Source organism: Exophiala mesophila, assembly GCF_000836275.1.
Source record: "Exophiala mesophila strain CBS 40295 unplaced genomic scaffold supercont1.4, whole genome shotgun sequence".
Lineage (NCBI taxonomy): Eukaryota > Fungi > Ascomycota > Eurotiomycetes > Chaetothyriales > Herpotrichiellaceae > Exophiala > Exophiala mesophila.
Window position 1 is genome coordinate 2,204,602 of NW_015622507.1, and position 21,278 is coordinate 2,225,879.

Below are 21,278 nucleotides of genomic sequence, written 5' to 3' on the forward strand. Positions count from 1 at the left end.
CTCCCCCATCAAAACTTGACCTCGATTCCCCTTCTGGAAGTGAGCCACTGACTCAGTTTGACCCTTTAACCTTCCAGGGACTCTCAAATCTCGGTCTTTGGTCTCGGGTGTGGTCAAAGGTCTGTACGCGTATTTATTGTGGTTGTAGGACCCCTGTTGAAAAATGACGCAAATTCCACTCTGACGCAGTTGCTGTTTCCATGCTTCCTTCTTTCTCTCCTCCAACAACTTCGACCGGTTTTGACTTGTGGGACAAAGAAAAAGACATGTACCAAATGATCAAAAGTGCCCCGTGACTTGGCCGTCAGAATGACCTTAGAATGATCCTCTTGCAGATTGACTACGACTACTACAGTAAACTTCGTATCATACTCCAGAAGCGCTCGTAGTGATCTTGTCCTTTGTGGGTTGTAGGAATGCCATAAGTCTCGGGTCCCCGGTCCCCGGTCTTCCTTTGGTGGAATCGCACTAGATAACTGTCGGCGTCTGTCGCAATGGTGCCATCGTGGCCTGTTTGCTTCGTACCCGCTGGCCTGGAATACGACGCAGACCAGCTTCCCATGTGCTGAAGGGGTTACCGGGCGCATGCTACGACACTCCACCACCCGTAAGCCAATCGCCTACCGGCCGATAGATGGACCGCCCATCATCACCCACTTGAGCCTTGAGCCTAGAGCCTTGACCCCCCCCGGCCCTCCCAGACATGCCACTACGTATGTGACTAGGGGCTTTCCCGGCGCCAGTCCGGGCCCTGGCTTACCCACCATGGGTGATTTTTCTCGCCTAAACCCACAATCACTGATCAGAAACGTAGATGCCTGAATGCTTGTTCGATAGCGGCGTTGGTGGCTTGAAGGAGCGAGTGCCGCGAGGGGCTCTCCCGCATCATCTCCTACCCAAAGAGGTTTCAACATGATCCATGCTTTCCTCCAGATTCTCATCTCGTCGGAACAATTTGCTCGTCCGCACGCACCTCACCTCACCTTACCAATACCTCTCGATCTCTTGTCCTGGTCTTGGTCCTCTCTGGCTTTTGAACACCTTCTGATACACTTTCATTGCTTCATATTCTCCTCAGTGTTTTGTCCTTAATCACAGCCATCAATTACTACTCCTATCGTCCCATCGGGCCATTCTTCTCTCTTCGAGTTGCCTTGACAGCATCCATTCCACTGTCCACGTCGCTCCCTCTATCCTCCGCCATACATATTCACTACCATTCACTTGTCGCCCGCTTCCACCTTCCTCTTGATAGCCTGCTCCTCCAGCGATCCCCCGGCCAAACCATGAGCTGATTGGTCTACCTCTCCTACCACCTGTCTACTCGACCTGCTTGCCCACTACCTCTTCCAGCGGAACCTAACGATAACCCACCCTACCACCGTCATGGACCATCGGGGCAGTCTAGACACCATGGGCTTCGACATGTCCCAGTACATCTCACAACAGCCCCCACAGATATTTGGTGCCTACAACGCTGATGGAAGTCCGATACCCGCCACATTGCCTGCCGGTCACTACTTTGGAGATCTCGATGGTGGTTTCGATGATTCAGATCCAAAGCGACGTCGTATCGCAAGGGTAGGTTTATCTTTCTCCCTCTCCCCTTTGCTCTGACCTAATTCTCATGCCACAACAGGCGTGCGATATGTGTCGCAAGAAAAAGATCAAATGCGACGGCAAAATGCCCAAATGTGGCCATTGTATCAATTACAAGACCGAGTGTATCTTCACTCAAGTTGAGAAGAAGCGCAATCCTCCCAAAGGGCATGTGTTTCTCCCATACCCTCTCTTCCATTCCTAACATATATTGCAGCGCAAAATATATCGAAGGGTTAGAGAATCGCCTGGGTCGCATGGAATCCTTATTGCGCATGTCAGGTCTCCTCACCGAAGAAGAGGCTGGAAGGACAGATCTTGGTACTCTCGAGAAACGACTGGCCGAAAAGGCTTCGTCCAGAGAGAATGCTACTGCCAGAACATCATCTCCCGCCCCGTCAAGGATAGGCGTCAATTCACAATCAGAAAGCTCCCCCAGACCAAGCTCTCAGACAGACACCAATACTACCCCTCGTGATACTGTCACATCCCCAAGTTCCGACAGCGACAAACTAAAATCATCCGAAGTCGAGAACCTGTCCGAAGCCATGTGCTCTCTTGTCACCAACAATATTGGCGAAACGAGATATATTGGTCTGTGGTCTTAAAGAAACCCCCTTCCTTGCCCTCACTGACTTTTCGCTTAGGCTCCTCCTCGGCATTTTCCATTTTCTCCTCCAAAGGCATCGAATGGGTCAATCAGAAGACTGGAGATGCCTCTTTCCAAGAAACCATCCAAAACGCCGTCAACGAAGAAGACAACAAATGGCAATATTGGAAACCAGAAATCTTTGGCGACATTTTTGTGCGTCGAGTTTTCAAACCACTCCCTCCCAAGGATGAGGCCATGTCCCTCTTCAAGGACTTCTTCGAAAATTTCAACTGCATGTTTCCCTTGTTCCACGAGCCCACATTTATGCATCTGGTCGAGAAGCAGTATTCCAAGGATCCATACGAAGGTAGTGGTTGGTGGGCTAGCATCAATGTCGCCTTGGCCATTGCCTATCGTATCCGAGTCATGAGCAACGTCGTACCACAGGAAGATGATCAGAAAGCCTGGTTGTATTTGAAAAACGCCATGGGTGTCATTACCGAACTCACTATGAGGAACACAGATCTTCTCAGCGTCCAGGCATTGTTAGGCATGGCTTTGTTTTTGCAAGGTACTCCGAACCCGCAACCATCCTTCTTCCTCATCGCCGCTGCCATTCGATGTTCTCATACTATTGGCCTCCATAAACGTGGAGCAGCTTTCAATCTCAACCCGATCGAGGTGGAACAACGCAAGAGAGTGTTTTGGATCGCATATCTCCTCGACAAAGACACTTGTCTCCGAGCAGGTCGACCTCCTGCCCAGGACGATGACGATATGAATGTTGAACTCCCTTCCGAGGACCCTCCTGACAATATTGGCAATGTCCCCCTCGCCGATGGCAAAGGCAAGATCAACCTCTTCCGCCTCATGTGCGAATTCGCCATCATTTCTAGCAAAGTTTATCGTCAACTATATTCCGTCCAGGCCTCAAAGCAGAGCGATGGCGAGTTGCTCAATACGATCGGCGAACTTGACAAGGAACTCGAAGCCTGGAAAGACAGCATCCCTATCGACTTCCGCCCTGAACATGAAATCAAGACTGAACACACTCCTCTTATCCTTCACATTGTCGTCCTGCATTTCTCATACTACAACTGTTTAACAACCATCCATCGCATGTCAGTCCACCATGGCTACTGGACCAGCCGCTTATCCGAATATGCTATTCAAGGGCTCAATACCCGCCCACTGAACCCTCGAGTCTTTTCCTCCGCCGCACTTTGCGTTTCTGCAGCTCGTGCTTCAATCCACCTCATCAAATACATACCACAAGGTGACTTCGCATGTGTCTGGCTTGTGCTATACTTCCCCGTGTCTGCACTGGTGACGTTATTTGCCAACATTCTACAAAATCCTCAGGACACTCGAGCCCGAGCTGATATCAAATTGATGGACTTGGTGGTCACTTTCCTAACCAACATCTCGCGAGAAGAGGACACAGGCTCACTCAATCGCATGTTGACCGTTTGCGGAGAGTTTGCCCGTATTGCAAGAGTGGTCATTGACAAGGCTGAAACAGAAGGCTCCAAGCGAAAACGAAGGCTCGTCCCCGAGGAAGTTCTTCGGGTCAATCAGTCTGCCATGGCCCAGGTCCAAGCACAGCTCAACGGCAATCTGGCACGGTCAAGACGAACGAGTGGTGCTGGGAACTCGCCGCGCACTGGATCGAATGCCGCCGCACAAAATCGGGGAAACACACCAATGAGCAATAATATCAATACCAGCGGAATGAACTCAGCTTCTCAATATGTCAACATGAATAATTTTGACAGCGAATACCTCGATATGCTTCCCCAGGCAACCCTTGGCTCTGGTGCGAATTCTGCCGTCTCAGAAATGTCGCCTCTCAATGTAGGCTCATTTCAACAACCGTTTGTCCCTCAGGATCTGTGGCAGATGCCTATGACCTTTGAATGGGATTGGGCCGACTTTGGCCAGCAAGGCTTCAATGATTTCATTATCGGAGACAACATGAACGAAGCCATGATGCCACAGCAATGAAATCAATAGAATGGAATCAATTTGATTCTGACGAATGTCCATTTCGATTGTTAACAGCCAGTTGATCATTATTTGGAGCAGAGTTGAACATGTTGATCATGCCGGCAACACTTGGAGCTCTGAATGTACAATACAATATACCCTTGATTCTCCCAGAAACATGAAAACTACTTTCAATCTACGCTCTAGTCTGCCATGGGTGAACAGAACCGGCGAACAGAATCCTTTACTCGCGCTGTCCTCACTTTCCTTGCTATAGATTCATTCTTCCATTGGCCCACCCATCGCAACGCAGATGGACTCATGGAAGTAGTGAATTTTCTGAATTCCATGTTGGTACTTCACTGCGCTTCTTCTGCTGATTGTTTTTTTTCTCTGCCAGACCTCGCAGTCCTTCCCTTTCACACATTCTCCCAAACTGCTTTTCACACATATTCATGAGCAAAATCAGACTCAGCTTCAAAACAACTGAATTGATTGCCATTCATCCATACTCACAATACCGCATTTGTCACAAAGAAAACACCATCTTCTCCCTCCCGTCGCAAGTTTGACCAGGTCTTTGTGCCGGATCTGGTAATCTGCATCTCCCCTGCTTTGTCTTCTACACACAAACAGCCTTCCCAACAGACGGTACAAGACAGGTACAAGAAAAGGTAGCTTCAGCATCATGGTAAGCTTCTATCGCAGTCTTTTATTGACGATTATAGATATTTCGTACCCGACAAAAGCAGCACACTCCTTTTCCTTGCCACTCTTTAACCCACCTGTCAAAGAAACAGACCGTACTCGTCCTCTAATCACCTACGCGCATGCCCTCAAGTCGCCAACATGATACTCCTCCACTTCGTTGTCATCGGCATCGCCACCTTGCTGGGCCTCTTGCCAAGGCTTCAGCTAAGAAATGCTCTCCAGGGGTCCAACACTCTGACCTTATCGCCAACTATAACACCCCGTGTGGTTGAGGTCCAGGTCCCGACCTTGCCGTACCAAACCTCAGACTGGGTCGATGTCATTGACGTCCATCCTTCGCTCAATGACTTAGCCTCCTCTTCGTTCCTGGTGAACAGCTGTAGGCTTCGTCCTATCCAACAGGCCATCTTCCTCCCACTCTGTCCCGTTATATATGAAGCCCCAAGGATCAACATTCACAAGGAGGGCGTTGTTACATCCCCTCAAGAACAGATTCTTCTGGAGGATGACTTCCCTAGCATCGAACGCGAGCCGGCCCAACCAAGCCGATCCTGGATCCCTAGGCCAGTGGACTTGTATCCCACTGTTCTAATACTTGCCGCAATACTGGCTGTGAAGTACGTTTTACACCTATCGTCAAACAACAGCCGCGATGCTCAAGTCCAAATCTACACCGACCGGATCAAAACACTCCAAGGAGATGTCTTGATACACAGAGAAGGTGCCCGGACAGCAGGTGAAAAGGTTTCGCATTTAGAGTCGTCCAACAACAATCTTGAGATGGAGCTCAGGCACCTGAAGTTCTCCATTGAGCAATTGAAGTCATCCAACGAAGAATTGAACTCCCGACACAATAGTGTTCTGGAATCGCGGGTGAATCTGGAGAAAATGTACAGCCGACAATCGGAGTCGGGCAAGAAGCTTCACTCTGAGCTTCAACACAAAGAATCCATCATCAAGCGGTTGCAGACACTAGACAAAGAGCAAGCTGCCGGTTCCACGACCGATAGCCATGCACAGACAGATGGTCAATATGTACGTGAAGAGCTAGAAGCGAAACAAAGTGAGCTCGACGCTGTTCAATCCGACGTGATCACGTTGCAAGAGGAACTCGCCAAGGTCAAAGGGTCTCATCAACATGTTGAGAATCGTCTTGCACGGAGATCTCTTTCGCTCGAGCAAGCGCAAAAGAAATTTGATGATGAGAGGGCGACCCACAAGATCACCAGAGGAAAACATCAGGCCTGTGCCGCATCGCTCGAGAAGGAGACCAAGTCAAGGCGTGAGTTGGAACAAGCCAAGACAAAATTGACTCGCGAGCTCAAACAGCGCGAAGATCAGCTTAATGTGTACAAGGCATCTGCGCAGAAGAAGGAAAAGGCATTGGAAGGGCTGCAGTCCAACGACGAAACTGCGACTCTGAGAACCGAAATCGCCGACTTGCAGAAGAAACTCGAGGCATCCGACAAGTCCAATTCCTCACTTCTCGCTGACTTCCAACGACAAAAGCGCCAACTCAAGGACAAGGACGATGTTCTAAATAAGAACTCGTCCGAGTTATCAGCTCTTGAGCACCAGATCAAGACACTCGAGGAAAAGAATAAAGATGCAAAACTCGAGCAAGGGATCCTCTCTCAAAAATACACACAACTGGAGAAAGAAATCACCTCCCTCCAGTCTGACAAGAACGCAGCCGAGAATCTCAACTCGGATAAGGAAAAGCTCGAGGGTGAACTACGTGAGGCACAAGCAAGTCTCAATCGTCAAATCCGGGTAAATTCAGTGCAAACGGCTGAGAACAAGAGGGTTCAGAAAGAAGTTGAAGAGCTCAAGAAGCAGAGGAAGAGTCACAACAGCGAGGTCGAGACGCTGACTGCTCAGCTCCAACAAAAAGAGGCCGATCTGCAAGCCAGTCAAGCTGCAGGCCAACGTATGATCGAACCTGAGGTCCTTGAGGCAGAGAAAGAACGCGTCACTGGGTATAAAGCCCAGCTGGATGGCGCTATCGCTTCGAACGAACAGCTTAAAGAGACCAATTCACAGCTTGAAAAACTCTCCACCGATTACCAAAGTCGGATTTCAGAATTGGAAGCTGAGAACGCGAGCGCCGTCGCCTCGAAAGAACAGCTGAAAGAGACCAATTCTCTTCTAGAGCAACTCCATGCCCGATATGACAGTCGGATTGCAGAATTGGAAGCTGAAAACGCCCTGCTGAGACAGACGGCAGCCGTATCGACAACGCCTATTTATGACCAGGTCGAACAACAAGCCGAGAGCTTCTCTCCAGAAGAAACTTCCTTCTTCGCGCAGGAATGGTCATCAAGCCCCGAAGGTCCAACGACCGCTGAACCATATGTCTTTGAGACTGGAAGTGGGTTCAACGAGGCAGACATTAAAAGAAACGCCGAGCGCGTTCGCGACCTACCAGATGCGCCGCCCAATCCAGAGAGTCCAACAACAGCGAAATCCCTCAGCTTGGATGATGATATCATCCGTGTGGCTGCTGTTGAAGCTGGAGACCGAACAAGATCCATCAAGGTCAAGTTCCCTCCTACACAGGATGATGCCCATGTAGAAAGTTCGCAGTCGTCGCTGGAGCCGAGTGGGCAACCGATTGAATCAGAGACGAGATCAGACGTGGAGGAAAAGGAAGTATCGGTTGCTTCCTCTCAACAATCAGGTGATGATAAGACATCAATTCCTTCACCTGAACCGACACCAACAGCAATTTCATCGTCTGCTGATGAGAGCACCGTATCAACCAAATCTATTCCGGCCGCTGTTGAAGAGCCTGCACCTCAAAGAGCGGGCTCTGAGAAAGAGGATAAAGAGGAACTAGAGAGCAATCCGTCTGCTCCAGCAACAGCGATGTCAGAAATTGCTGAGTCCCCCAAGCCCTCCACCGAAGAGCAAAAGCCCAAGGACAAAGGTCTCGAAAGTAGTCGATGGGCTCCAGCAGCAGTGGACTCGGAAGCCGCAGAGAAATCTACGCCCTCCACTGAACCAGAAACTCCAAAGACTTCTAAAGGGCTAGAAGCTAGTATGTGGGCTCCAAAGGCAGCATCGTCGGAATCTACTGAGCCACCGGAGCCCTCCATTGAGTCGCAAGGCCCAAAGACGCCTAAAGGGCTGGAAGCTAGTATGTGGGCCCCGAAGGAACCTCAAGAAGAAGAGGAATCTAAGGAGGCAAAGAAGGCCTCTACCTCATCGCCCGTGGATACTCCTCAAGTCAAAAAGACGCCTAGAGGGCTCGAAGCAAGTATATACGCTCCCCGAAAAGAACCTCAAAGAGAGGAACCGGAGGAGGTCAAGAAGGCAACTTCCAAACCGCCAGTGGACACCCCGCAAGCACCAAAGCCAAAGACTCCTAAAGGACTTGAGGCCAGTATATTCGCCCCCAAGACGCCTGAGCCATCTGAGCCCTCCGCTGAAACACCACAGGACTCCAAGCCTAAAGGACTTGAGAGCAGTATGTGGGCTCCAGCAGCAGTTCCAAAGGCTACTGAAACCCCAACGCCTACTGCTGAACCGAAAGTCTCCCAGGCTAAAGGGCTCGAAGCTAGTATACATGCCCCGAAAGAACTTCAAGGAAAGGGATCCAAGGATGAGAAGACTTCCACCAAACCTACGGATACCCCTCAAACTTCGAAGACCCCTAGAGGGCTAGAGGCCAGTCAATTTGCGCCGAAAGAAATTCGAGATGAGTATTTACAGGCAAATAAGGCCGAAGACAATTCAGAGAAAGGTCCTGCAAAGATTCCCAAGGGTCTTGAAGCTAGTATATACGCCCCGAAAGAAGTTCAAGAGGAAGCATCCAAGGCTGAGAAGCCCACTCCCAAAGATCTTGATACCCTCCAAGTCAAAAAGACTTCCAAGGGACTTGAGGCGAGCCAATTTGCGCCGAAAGAAATTCGAGACGAGTATTTACAGGCGAAGAAGCCGGAAGACATTCTCAAGAAGGACGCCGCCACCACATCCGAGGACGTTCCTAAAACTCCAAAGATCCCGAAAGGTCTCGAAGCCAGTCAGTTTGCGCCGAAAGAAATTCGAGAGGAGTATTTACAGGCAAAGAGCCTGGAAGACGATTTGAAGAAGGCTTCTATGACAACAGAGGATGCTAATAAACCTCCAAAAACTGCTAAAAAGGGGCTTGGAGCAAGTATGCACGCCCCGAAAGAAGTTCAGGAAGAGCATATACAGTCCAAGAAACCTGAAGACGATTCAGAGAAGGGTTCTGCAAAGACTCCCAAGGGTCTTGAAGCTAGTATGTGGGCCCGGACAGAACCTCAAACGGAAGATTCTCAGGATCAAGCCTCCGAGGACACTTCAAAAGACACTTCAAAGAAGCCTCCTAAGACTCCAAAGACCCCTCAAGGTCTTGAAGATAGTATGTGGGCTCCACCAGAAACCCCAGGCGAGGATAACATGGTCAAAAAACTAGAAGACTCTTCCAACAAGACGCCCACCACATCGGGACATGAAGCTTCTCAAGCTTCACACGGTCCAAAGACTTCCAAGGGCCTTGGGGCTAGTATGTGGGCTCCGAAGGAAATTCAAGAGAAGGATCCCAAGGGTCAAGAGCCACAGGGCACTCCAGAGAAGAGTTCTACGGCGTCGGGAGTTTCGAAACCGAAGGCTCCTAAGGGCCTTGAAGCTAGCATATTTGCGCGGCCACAAGCTCAGAGTGAGGACTCAACCGCAACATCTCAATCCACCGCCCTGGAAGACCACCCTCAAACATCCAAAACACCCAAGGGTCTTGAAGCGAGCATGTTTGCGCCACGTCCGGAACCACAAGCTAAGGACTCTCCGAACCCAAAGACCCCCAAGACCTCTAAGGGTCTTGAGGCTAGCATGTTTGCGCGGCCACAAACTCAACAGGACAGCCCACAACCCAAAGCGACATCAACGACTCCTCTAGGAGATAGTCAATCTCAAGGCCCCAAGGCACCTAAGGGTCTTGAAGCCAGCCAATTCGCACCACGTCCAGAACCACAGGGTAAGGATCCTCAAGCTGCCCCCAAGACCTCCACGACCCCCAAGGGTCTCGGGGCTAGCATGTTCGCACCGCCACAAACTCACGCTGAGGACACAAAGTCGAAGACGTCTTCTACCACACCCACACCCACACCCACACCCACACCCGCAGGTACAGGTACAGGTACAGGTACAGGTACAAATACAAATACAAGGGGATCTCATCGAGGATCTCATTCCGATAGCATGAGTCGCAGTCAAAGTCGTGGACGCGGACGAGGCGGTAGTTCCAACGGCAACGGCAGTGTCAGTGCCGGTACCAGCCGCGACGCCAGCGCCAGTCAGAGCCAGAGCCAAAATCAAACTCAAGGCCGTGGACGTGGACGCGGACGCGGACGCGGACGTGGGGCTAGTACGACTAGCCGCGCCGGTCACGACCAGAGTCGTAGCCAAAGTCGCATTCCACGCCGTTCGGAACCATCCACTTCAGCATCAGCATCAGCATCAGCATCAGCACCAGGGAGACCTCCTCCTTCTATTGATGGACCTGGGCTAGGTGATAGGCCATTTGAAGGTGGAGCGCCAGATACTCGGCCGGCGAATCCCGGCGCGGAGTATCATACATGGAAGTCGAAATGATGAGGAAGGGGAGGATGGGAATGTGGATGAGGAAGATTATAAATAGGATAATAAGAGGCGGGCATGGGATGGGATAGGATGGGGTTTGGAGTTGTGATGGATATAGAGGCGAACAAAATAAAGGGGTTGGAGTTCGAAGGTTACAGAGAGGGAGCTGTTTGCGTTATCTGGAAGCATGGTGGACTTTATCCCTGGGTTTAAAAAGTGGAAAGTCATATGATATGCTGAGATTGTAAGGGAATCGTGTCTGAGACGCTATAATTGGCACCTTGAGGGAAAAGCTTTCAGAGAAATATACGGAAGATGGCAAGATCATTTGACATATCTTGAGAGAAGGTCGCTAGGATAGATAGTCCAGACATACTAGAAACGAAAGCTACCGTTTCCATTAAATTCCCACACCTACAGCGAAATCCTTGCAAGAAGTACAGAAACCCCAGGTTTTGGCCGAGTTGAATTCGATGCAATCCTGACTGCTGTCAGGACTCGTAGTTCCACATCCATCGGACAGCAGCAAAATGTCAAAGCCTTTGCTGAATGCCTATACCAGTATAAATGAGTAGATATTGAGGAGGGCGGTAGGGCGGTAGGGCTCAACTTACGTCTTGTAGCGTTCCGCCGACGCACTGATCCGTATTGACACCAGCAAATAGAAGTGTCTTGATACCCTCCTTGTCCAGAAAATCGGTACAGTTGGTACCGGAACCCCACATTCCAGACATACGATTCTTATGAATCCACACGTCTGGGACTGGGGCATTCATACCTTCTTCATACGCAGCCCTCAGTTCAGGAGTCAGGTCAGCATTCCAGGTGTCTCTCATCAACAATCTTCCACCTTTGACGATTTTCCCAGACTCGTCCATAACATCTCCAATGTCTGAACCCAAACCTTTGTAGATCCTTGGGTTCTTTCCTGAAGTCTCAATCTTAGGATCTATCTCAAGTGAGATATTCTCACACCCTTGATTGACGCCGTGAGAATCGATGGCCGCTTGCTTGGCTTTCACATTCTTCCACGTCTCAAACTCGTTGGCGGGAACTGTCTCGAAACCAAAGGCACGCAAGGTTGACGGTGGCATTTGTGTCACTTCTTCATCGGTGAGACCCCAGTTCAACCAAATGATACGAATGCCAGCCTTTCGAGCAGCAGGAATGGCATACTGGAGGAGTTGAGCCTGAGCCTGTAAACCTTTGGATGTAGTCGGACGTCCCAAAGATGGTGAGAGGAAGAAGTTCTGCATGTCAATCACAACCAGAGCAGACTTCTTGGTGGAGATTTTCACAGGCTGGGTGTCAGTTTTGATAGTGACACTAGGATCCTCCGAAGCAGTGGTTGGGGTAGGTGGGTGTGTCAGATCAAAGCCAGCGACCGAGTCATAGAGCCAGAATGATGAGGACTCAGGTGAGCCAATGATGCCTTTACGATGTGTTGATACTGAGGCCGCCATGATGAGTTATCTTGAGTAGGGGGTGGATAAGCGGGCACGTTGCGAACAAACGAGGCTGAGGAGAAAGGGGTGTGAGAAGCTAAAACACGAGAAAGGCTCATCGACAACTTTCAGGGATCGAACAGTAACAAAGTCAGAAATTTTGAGACGATAGTCGTAGAATCATTTGAAGTTTGAGATAACCAGAGAAGCAAGGTTCAGAAGAAGCAGCTCAAAGTTGAAACCCAGTATCAAGTCGCTCTTTCCCATCCAGATTTGAATGGTCCTTTCCCCATTTGGATAAGTGACGATAAGGGCCAAAAGAGGAAGGAGCGGAGTCGAGAGATCGTAATTAACAGCAGGAGCGAATTATACGGGATTGATGCTCAAAGAATGTCACGGGATTCAGCGCCCCTCGAACTGGCCGCTGTTCTCCGAACAGTCGCAATCATATATCATTGGACATATACTTAAATGAGTGATCTAGTTAGGTACCCTGTTGCATCTCCCCTTCTATCATGCAAGGCTTGCAACAGCTGATAAATCCGCAACAGGGGCAAAGGCCGACAAATCTGGCAAGGGCCCCTGCGGATCAGCTTGCGCAAACGCCTCCATCATATCTGGCCTGGGTGGATATATCAAACAACCGTTGACGTGCTGCTTGATCGGCTTAGCATGCGAACCCGATATGATGACATGACGCTCCCATCCAGCGCTGACCATCGATCCCCATGGGCCGAGATCCAGGCATGTTCCGTAGGGGACCTGCGAGTAGGGGAGGAGTTCCGCCCCAAGAAGGTCGGCGGCCGCATTGTGTCCTGAACTGCGGCCCAGTCGCAAGGCATGTTGACAAGACATCATTGCAAAATGTCCTTCGTCGTCGGTTGCTGCAAGGGCTGTGTCTCCCGTGGCAAAGACGTCCTTGCACTGTGGGACACGTAGATTCTTGTCCACATGGATTCGGCCCAGTCTGTCCTTTTCCCCTGCAATCTGTTTCGTCAGCGCACTCGCTTCCATTCCAGCTGTCCAAATCACTGTAGAAGATTCAATTCGTTCCCCACTGGATGTGGCGATGCCGTTGGCGTCAATCGAAGTGACTCCGAATCCAGTCTTGATTTCCACCCCCATCTCTGTCAATGCTTGGGTGATTGTTGGCCGGGGGCCTGCTCCGAGATCAGGTCCAATATCGGCCGATCGTTCGACAACGACCACACGCGTCTTAACATTGTCGCCCAGAATAGTCCTAAGACGTGCTGGAAGCTCAGCAGCAATCTCGATGCCTGTGAAGCCCCCACCAACGACGACGACCGTGTTTCGAGCCGTACTTGGAGAAAGAGAAGACAGTCCTTTGAGATGATTCTCCAAGCGCTGTGCTCCCTCGAGCTGATCGATATTGAATGTGTGTTCGCGAAGTCCTGGGATGTTCGGCTGCACCAAGCTGCTTCCAGCTGCCAGAACCAGCCGGTCATAGGCGAGGTTGAAATGCTTTCCAGCCGAATCCACGACATCCAGGCTACGTGCCCCGGTGTTGATTTTCTCGACGGACCCCTGGACAAAGTTGACCCCAATGACATTGAAAAGCTCAGTCAATGGCGCAGTCATGCTACCAGCGTCCTTTTCGTAAAGTCGTGGACGAACGACCAGCCTGGGTTCCGGCGCCACAAGCGTGACCTTAACGCCAGTTGCCCCGTCTCCATGAAGGTGAATCAACCTCCGTGCTGCAATTGCACTCCATAGGCCGGCAAATCCGGCCCCAATAACCACGAGATTCTTCGACATGTTTGATTTCTTTTTGCAAAAGATGAATTGTAAGTTGTTGAATATGAGAATGATGGTGGTGTCATGGCGAGCATGGGTATAGGCAGTGCAGCTTTATAATGAAAGTATGGTGATTGTGTCATATCGACCAGAATATTGCAATCGTCTTTCCAGACACATGAGAACCCATTCCAGCATGCAACGGGAAACTAATGAATTCCCACGATGTCAACATCGGTGCACACTCGTACAGAAGTTGGCAATTCGGTATGATCTGCGAGTTGCCGTTCAACATATGAACAGGTACACGTTCCGCGCACGACCCGGTTAGGCTTCCGTGTTTCCCAGTGGAAAAGTGAACAAGTACGCAGACCAGGACCCGATATCCCGACGTGTTCTCGCATACGTCAGACAACCTCTTTCCAAGTCATCTTGACGAAAGAACTTGAGACACATCTACTTGATGGGAATACCTCACAAGGCTTGAATAATGTGATCGCGTGAAGGTTTACATTGATGTCTAGGCAAACATTTGGAATTTGGGTCTCATGATGTGCTTACAGAAACCGTCAGAAACCGCAGAAAAGGGGGAAATATCCAAAATTATGGTACTGCTTTCAGTTTTCTTTGCTCTGAAATAGTGGAGATGATGATTGAGCTGATTATATTTTTCGTTCTTGTTCATGATCTTGAGAAATGTATGCTTGCTTTACAGCATGGATAGCGTCCTCACACGGATGAGCTATGCACCGGATGCCTTTTTTGCTTCCTCAACCGCAGCATCAATGACGACCAATCCCATCAGGCCTTGCTTGTCAATTGTCTCTTTTTCCACCATGAAGATGGCAGTGAATTCTGCATCCTCATCGCCAACAGTTTCGGACCGGACGTGATGACATCCAGGTGGCTCATACCAGGAATCACCAACAGAATAGATCTTTGGACCAGTGCCCTGAGAATCTGGCTCATGGCATGGGCAGACCATTTGGTTGAGCATTTTCCCTTTGGTCATGATGGCGGTGACTGCTGCTCCGCCATGGGTATGAGGTGGTGTGGCAGAGTTGACGGGTGAAACAACCTTTGTTGCCAGGATATAATGATTTGGGGCATTTGCTGGAGACTCTTGGAAGACTGGTTCAAGTCTAGGAAATGGTCTCCTGTCTTGGTTGTCAGTGTATACTATTTCCGCGGGCCAAACCAGCCTGCTTTACAAACTTACCCTTCGACCATCCAGAGTCCATCTTTCTTCACTACTTTCTGGTCTTGCCAGCGCATTTGCATATCGGGAGCCATGTTGAGTTTTCAAGTTTATATTGGTTTGTTTACGGTAGATTTAGACGAAGAGGGCTGTGGTTGGTGAGATTCCTTGCACAAGATAAATTACTCACTCGTTTTATACACGGTGGCCTGCTCTCAGCACCAAGCAGCTTATGCCGATGTTGAATCGTATTCGATCAAGAATAGAGTCATCTATACGAGTACCCGATGACTAACTCCACCTTGTCCAACTTCATGTCAGTATTCTTCATACAACTGGGCCGTAAATAGTATTTGTACTGTGTACTTCATAGTGTGAACTACCGTATTCGGACTAGTATGTGAGGCTAGTCTTCTTTAGGCCAGGTTTCTCTCCGTGCTGACAATAGCTCGAACTCTAACTTCACTGCAGATCCCGCCTAATATGGATAGCGGAAGCGGATTGTCGAATGACAGCCCTAAGCGAATACCCGAGTAGTAATACACGAGTACCCGAGGAGATGATACCCCGGTTATCCATATACCATTCTCAATATCTCTCACCCAAGCCTCATGAACATATCAGAGTGCGACCGGCCTACTCATTCGTTCGGCGACCAAGTCTCCAAACAGAATGCAAGCTCCCCCAACTCCGCCATCGCCTTCCCAAGCTGCAGCTGCAGCGCTTAGAGTTTCTCTCGCATGCGTGCCCTGCCGAAGTAGGCATGTACGGTGTGACGGAAAGAAGCCGCAGTGCAGGCGCTGCTCTTCGGAGGGCAAATGGTGCATCTACGAACAGTCTCGCAGGGGTGGTCTCACTCGCGCCGCTTTAGCTGCACGGCGTGAAGCTACCGCAGGTCAACGACGACGTCCTGCAAGTACACAAATCAACCTTGAGTCGTCTCGATCTCAAACATCATCCATGACCAATGCTGCTCCTGACCTGTCGGTATTGGCCGGATTCTCGTTTGATAAGTCTCTGGCTTCTGTGGATTCAAACCTGAGCACCGATGAGTCAACGGGATCGACCACATCCATAGACGCGAGCGGAGATCCCTTGCTAGACCTCTACTACAAGTACTTTCAACGGCTCCATCCTTTCGTTCTACCACAAAGGCACTTTTCCAGGCTTTTAGCAGACCCAGCTAACTACGAGAAATTAAAACCACTGATTGCGATGATGAAGTTCATCGGGTCGCTCTATGCCGAGTGTGAGAATTGCCGTGAGCTGAAAGCCGTTGCTTCAGCTCTCCGAAGCGAGAGGCAGAAAAATTCACTGAAGCCAGATGGGTTTTTGGTGCAATGTCATCTTCTCTCTTCCATGGCGCTGTACTGGTTTGGTGAAGAATCGGAATCTCGTGAAGAAATGGCCAATGCTATCAATCTTGCGTTGGAGCTGGGCATGCACAATCGACATTTCGCTGCTGCCAATTGCTATGGCGATGCGGTTCTACAGGAAAGCTGGCGAAGAACGTGGTGGACGATATATGTGATAGACGCCTTTTACGCAGCCATGACTCACGTCACGACATTTCCTACCTGTGACATTGAGGCGACGACAGAGTTGCCATGTGAAGAAGAAGATTATGAATCCGGGGTATGTTTCCTAGTCCCTATCAATTCTGTTTCAGGACTTACTGACAATGCGACCTCGAAAACAGGTAATACCCTTTCCAATGACGCTGGATGATTTCAATTCTCGCGAATTTGCAGCCGAAAGTTATGTTTACTCCTCGTTTGCGTATCTGATCGGGGCGACCCATGGCGTTTCCTCGGCAATATCGAAAGGGTCATCTGAATTTTCTGAGCGCTCATCCCAGATGGTACTTGCCGAGGTGGATGCAGTTGTCGATGGATGGCTACTCCTTCTTCCCGACTCGAAGCGGCAAATTATATCTAAGAGTGGAGAGGTTGATGAGCTCATGTATCAGGCACAAATGGCGATTCACGCGTAAGTTTTCTCGCCGTTTCGACTGTCCCAGAAGCCTTGTCGGGTTGCTGTCTGCAATATGATTTTTTGCTGACTCTTGTTCCAATAGAGCAATGGTTGGCGCACACCGACGCTTCTCAGAACTGTACTTCGATCCTGTTGAGACAGTTTCAGGCTGTACGCCAACACCGCCCGAATGCAAGTCTCGATATCGGGTCGAGTACGAGAACATTCACACCAGACGCTGTCTGAAAGCTATCGAGGGGCAGGTTCAGCTCATGGCCGTCCCAACACGACCATGGCTTCACAGTCCTTTTGTGGCATGTATGGTCGTGACTGGTACCATTTCGCTGCTTTCTGCCTGCAGATTCTACTTTACTGGGCACAGACTCACTATTGCACGAGCTCAGATTCGAATGACGATTGGCTATCTCAAATCTCTTGCCCAAATATGGCCTCGAGCACAACAGAGCATGCAAGAAGTACAGGTCATAGCTCGAGAGGTGCTAATGCTGTCGGGAAAAGACGGTCATTCCTCATCGCAGCTTAGAATCACTAATCAATGTGGGCCAACATCTCTAGACACAAGTATGGATCAGTATCGATCAGTACGCGGTGAATCAATACCTGGGATGGATGGGTTTCAGTCGTTATTCGACTTTGGAGACTTTTGTGCAGATACGTCATGGCTGAGTGGGAGTTAATAAAGGCGATAGATCTCCTCGTGTACATTAAAAATATAATGCGAACCATGACTGCCTTGATATACAGGACTGATCACATTGCTGATTGTCACCAGTCATGAAGACACACGTGATCAGTTGAGAATAGCTCAGGCACGTGTTCGCCATCCAGACTTCTTCGGCGCAACAATTGGTTAAAAGGCGCCAAAGACTGGAGATCTTCTAGGCTCTAAAAGTAGGTCTAGGGCGCAGGGCTAGGCCCGAGGAGTCCCTGGCTGCCCTTGTGCCCCTCGTCCATTTGGACCCTTGGGTATTGGAGTTACAGCACTTGATCATCAATAATCAATCTACCCCACAAATCAATCCATTACCCAATTCCTCCAAACATGCCACCTTTTGCATCATAATTGCATTTGGTGCAGAACCCAAACACACGACCTCAGACCCCTCGTTCACCGTCCACCGCTTTTTGACCAGTTTCCTATTGCGCACTCTGCTTTTGGATTCCTCAAAAACTGCTTCTCGCATAGCGCACTGTATCTTCTCTTCTACTGTTGGTCTTCCTCTAGGGTATCTCATCTCTTCCTTGCATCCTGCATCCCGGTCCCTGCACCTCTATCATGGCATTGCTACAAGCTCGAGTTAAGAGTGTCCTCTCTGGAGACACTCTGATTATCACCAACCAAAAAGGTGCCGAAAGAACTCTTTCTCTTGCCTACATTTCGGCCCCAAGGTTGAAGAGAGAGGGAGACGAGGTAGGTCGCAACAAGCCCTCGAAGGCTCATAAAGGCTGACGTCAATGGACAGCCCTTTGCCTTTCAATCCCGGGAATTTATTCGTGAACTTGTTCTCGGAAAAGTCATTCAGTTTCAAGTCCTCTATGCTGTTCCCTCCACCAAGCGCGAGTACGGCCGTGTCAAGCTACCCAACGGCCCCGAACTCCCCGACCTCGTGGTCAAACAAGGATGGGCAAAAGTTCGTGAAGATGCAGGCAAGAAAGAAGACGACGAGAGTGCTTTGGCATATCTCGATTCCCTACGATCCCTGGAGTCCGAGGCAAAGTCGAACAATTTGGGGCTGTGGGCCAAAGGTGGTCAGATAGAAAATTCGTCAGAGGTAGCAGACCCCAGTGCCCTCGTTGAACGATACAAGGGCAAAAAGGTGGAAGCAATTGTGGAGAGAGTCTTGACTGGTGATCGGTTGATCGCAAGAATTATCCTCTCACCTTCAAAACATTTACAGACGCTACTGGTTCTGGCTGGCGTGAGAGCTCCTGCCACCAAACGCACCTCCCCAGAGGGCAAGGAAATTCCTGCAGAACCTTGTGGATCTGAAGCACATGCCTTTGTCGAAGAGAGACTGCATCAGCGAAAGGTCGAGGTCGAACTTGTCGGGGTAACTCCTCAAAACCAACTCATTGCCAACGTCCTACATCCCAAAGGCAACATTGCAAAGTTCCTACTCGAAGCAGGTTTGGCCAGGTCCAACGACCAGCATGTCACGCTTCTGGGCAACCAAATGTCAGCCTTCAGACAGGCCGAGAACGCCGCCAAGACCGCAAAGATCGGAGTGTTCACGGGTGCTACTACATCTAAAGCGTCTGGGGTGCAAGAGGCCGACTTTACCGTATCCCGAGTGCTCAACGCTGAGACCATCTTCCTACGAACACGTTCGGGCGAAGAACGCAAGGTGGCTCTCTCCAGCATTCGTCAACCTAAGCCATCAGATCCCAAACAGGCTCCCTTTGGAGCAGACGCCAAAGAATTCTGTCGCAGAAAACTAATTGGCAAGCACGTCAAGGTCAGCATTGACGGGAAAAAGCCTGCATCAGAAGGCTTCGAGGAGCGAGAGGTAGCCACCGTCACGGTCGGGAGCAAGAACATTGCACTGGCTCTGGTGGAGGCGGGTTACGCATCTGTGGTTCGGCATCGGAGAGACGATGACGACCGCTCTCCAGACTACGACGCTCTCCTCCTGGCAGAGGAGACGGCTCAAAAGGACGAGAAGGGAATGTGGTCCCCTAAACCACCAGCGGCCAAACAATATCAAGATTACTCGGAAAGTCTACAGAAGGCCAAGATGGAAGCCTCGGTCTTGCAACGACAAAAGAAGGTTCCTGCTGTGGTCGACTTTGTCCGGGCGGCTTCTCGATTTGTGGTGCTGGTGCCACGGGAGAATGCCAAACTCACATTTGTCCTCTCTGGTATCCGAACGCCGAAACCAGCTCGCCCATCCGGAGAAGCGGCAGAACCATTTGGCCAAGAAGCGCTCGAGTTCGCCAATCGCCGCACATTGCAACGAGACGTGGAAATCGATGTCGAAACGACGGACAAAGTGGGAGGCTTCATCGGCTCACTCTTTGTGGGAAGGGAGAATTTTGCTCGAGCGTTGCTAGAAGAAGGGCTGGCGGAAGTCCATGCGTACTCGGCAGAACAAAGCGGAAATGCCACCGAATACCTGGCGGCAGAGAAGAAGGCGAAAGAAGCAAGAAAGGGCATCTGGAAGGATTGGGATCCAAGCCAAGACGCAGAGGAAGATGAAGCAGCAGTCCCAGCCACTGGTACCAATGGCACAAACGGGGACTCAGCTGAGAGTGCTCCTAGGAAAAAGGACTACCGAGATGTGGTGGTGACACACGTGGACGAGACAGGCAAACTCAAGATTCAGCAAATTGGATCTGGAACGACAGGTTTGACAGAGCTGATGAGTGCGTTCAGGTCGTTCCATCTCAACAAGGCCAACGACCAGCCTCTAGCAGGCCCTCCCAAGGTCGGAGAGCTGGTGGCAGGAAAATTCACGGTGGACAATGAATGGTATCGCGCCAAGGTTCGACGAGTGGACAGAGACAGCAAGAAGGTGGATGTAACATACATCGACTATGGCAACTCGGAGATGATTCCATGGAGCCGACTGCGACCTCTGACGCAAGCACAGTTCTCAACACAAAAGCTCAAGGGGCAAGCCAACGACGCAGTCCTTTCATTTTTGCAAGTACCAACGTCAGAACAGTACCTACGAGACATGATCGATTTCATTGGGGAGCAGACCGACGGCAGAGAGCTGGTTGCCAACGTGGATTACATCTCTCAAGAAGGGACGTTGCACGTGACACTACTGGATCCCAAGATATCTACCAAGATCGACGAAAGCATCAATGCAGAGGTCGTTCGAGAGGGATTGGCTCTTGTGCCTACCAAGCTCAAAGCATGGGAACGACAGGCAACTGACACATTGACCAAATTGCGAGCGGTTCAAGAAGAGGCCAAGTCTGGTCGTCGAGGCATGTGGGAATATGGTGATTTGACCGAAGATTGAGAGCAATAAAGAAGAGGCCATCGAGAGACATGTATCCTCGACGACATCACGTGTGTCTGGTAGCCTGGAGAGACATTTATCACAACTGCGGTGGAAAATCTCAAAACTAGCTAACACAATGGAAACAATATGTGGACACCAACGCACTCAGCTGACATGATAGCATCGTCGCATTTTCTGAAAACTCGTGCCCACCACGGTTGTTGCCTTAAATCCGGGTATTCCTGTTGATGGCAAGTCCGTGCGCGAACCGAGAATTAGAGAATTACCTAGGAATTGCCACGTGAAAACTAGGAACCTGCCGTGCCTATTTCTTCCGTTAGCAAAGGGTCCACTGTCTGATGTCTACGATCTTGTGAGAACTGGGGGCTGAATTTGCTTGGATTGGCTTAGGTCAATTATAATACCGCAAGGCTGATCTA

At 50.2% G+C, this 21,278-nt stretch overlaps 6 protein-coding genes across 6 annotated transcripts; 4 read left to right on the forward strand and 2 right to left on the reverse strand.

Annotated features, from left to right (window-relative positions):
- The first annotated feature begins 905 nt into the window (after positions 1–905).
- On the forward strand, positions 906–4,373 carry PV10_05946 (uncharacterized protein). Its single transcript, XM_016370684.1, has 4 exons — positions 906–1,581; positions 1,640–1,767; positions 1,817–2,193; positions 2,247–4,373. Exons 1-4 carry the CDS (start codon positions 1,387–1,389, stop codon positions 4,193–4,195), a joined length of 2,649 nt encoding a protein of 882 aa, XP_016222977.1. The 5' UTR covers positions 906–1,386; the 3' UTR covers positions 4,196–4,373.
- A 509-nt stretch (positions 4,374–4,882) lies between these two features.
- On the forward strand, positions 4,883–10,572 carry PV10_05947 (uncharacterized protein). Its single transcript, XM_016370685.1, has one exon. It carries the CDS (start codon positions 5,027–5,029, stop codon positions 10,502–10,504), a length of 5,478 nt encoding a protein of 1,825 aa, XP_016222978.1. The 5' UTR covers positions 4,883–5,026; the 3' UTR covers positions 10,505–10,572.
- Positions 10,573–10,892: 320 nt separating this feature from the next.
- On the reverse strand, positions 10,893–11,955 carry PV10_05948 (uncharacterized protein; the record flags this gene model as incomplete). The annotated part of the gene is made up of 2 exons (XM_016370686.1): positions 10,893–11,045; positions 11,107–11,955. 2 exons carry the CDS (start codon positions 11,953–11,955, stop codon positions 10,893–10,895), a joined length of 1,002 nt encoding a protein of 333 aa, XP_016222979.1.
- A 2,479-nt stretch (positions 11,956–14,434) lies between these two features.
- PV10_05949 (uncharacterized protein) lies at positions 14,435–14,985 on the reverse strand (the record flags this gene model as incomplete). Its single annotated transcript, XM_016370687.1, has 2 exons — positions 14,435–14,849; positions 14,912–14,985. The coding sequence occupies 2 exons, from the start codon at positions 14,983–14,985 to the stop codon at positions 14,435–14,437; spliced, it is 489 nt and encodes a 162-aa protein (XP_016222980.1).
- A 577-nt stretch (positions 14,986–15,562) lies between these two features.
- PV10_05950 (uncharacterized protein) lies at positions 15,563–17,627 on the forward strand (the record flags this gene model as incomplete). Its single annotated transcript, XM_016370688.1, has 3 exons — positions 15,563–16,525; positions 16,590–16,879; positions 16,968–17,627. The coding sequence occupies 3 exons, from the start codon at positions 15,563–15,565 to the stop codon at positions 17,560–17,562; spliced, it is 1,848 nt and encodes a 615-aa protein (XP_016222981.1). The 3' UTR covers positions 17,563–17,627.
- Positions 17,628–17,981: 354 nt separating this feature from the next.
- On the forward strand, positions 17,982–20,991 carry PV10_05951 (uncharacterized protein). Its single transcript, XM_016370689.1, has 2 exons — positions 17,982–18,296; positions 18,349–20,991. Exons 1-2 carry the CDS (start codon positions 18,162–18,164, stop codon positions 20,854–20,856), a joined length of 2,643 nt encoding a protein of 880 aa, XP_016222982.1. The 5' UTR covers positions 17,982–18,161; the 3' UTR covers positions 20,857–20,991.
- The last annotated feature ends 287 nt before the right edge of the window (positions 20,992–21,278 follow it).

What these genes read in the sequence shown, in the direction of transcription:
- PV10_05946 (XM_016370684.1), top strand. Translation starts at nt 1,387, where the DNA reads ATGGACCATCGGGGCAGTCTAGACACCATGGGCTTCGACATGTCCCAG. An exon ending in AAGCGCAATCCTCCCAAAGG is followed by an intron (nt 1,768 to 1,816) that starts GCATGTGTTTCT and finishes CATATATTGCAG; the next exon opens with CGCAAAATATATCGAAGGGT. An exon ending in TGGCGAAACGAGATATATTG is followed by an intron (nt 2,194 to 2,246) that starts GTCTGTGGTCTT and finishes CTTTTCGCTTAG; the next exon opens with GCTCCTCCTCGGCATTTTCC.
- PV10_05947 (XM_016370685.1), top strand. Translation starts at nt 5,027, where the DNA reads ATGATACTCCTCCACTTCGTTGTCATCGGCATCGCCACCTTGCTGGGC.
- PV10_05951 (XM_016370689.1), top strand. Translation starts at nt 18,162, where the DNA reads ATGGCATTGCTACAAGCTCGAGTTAAGAGTGTCCTCTCTGGAGACACT. An exon ending in TGAAGAGAGAGGGAGACGAG is followed by an intron (nt 18,297 to 18,348) that starts GTAGGTCGCAAC and finishes GTCAATGGACAG; the next exon opens with CCCTTTGCCTTTCAATCCCG.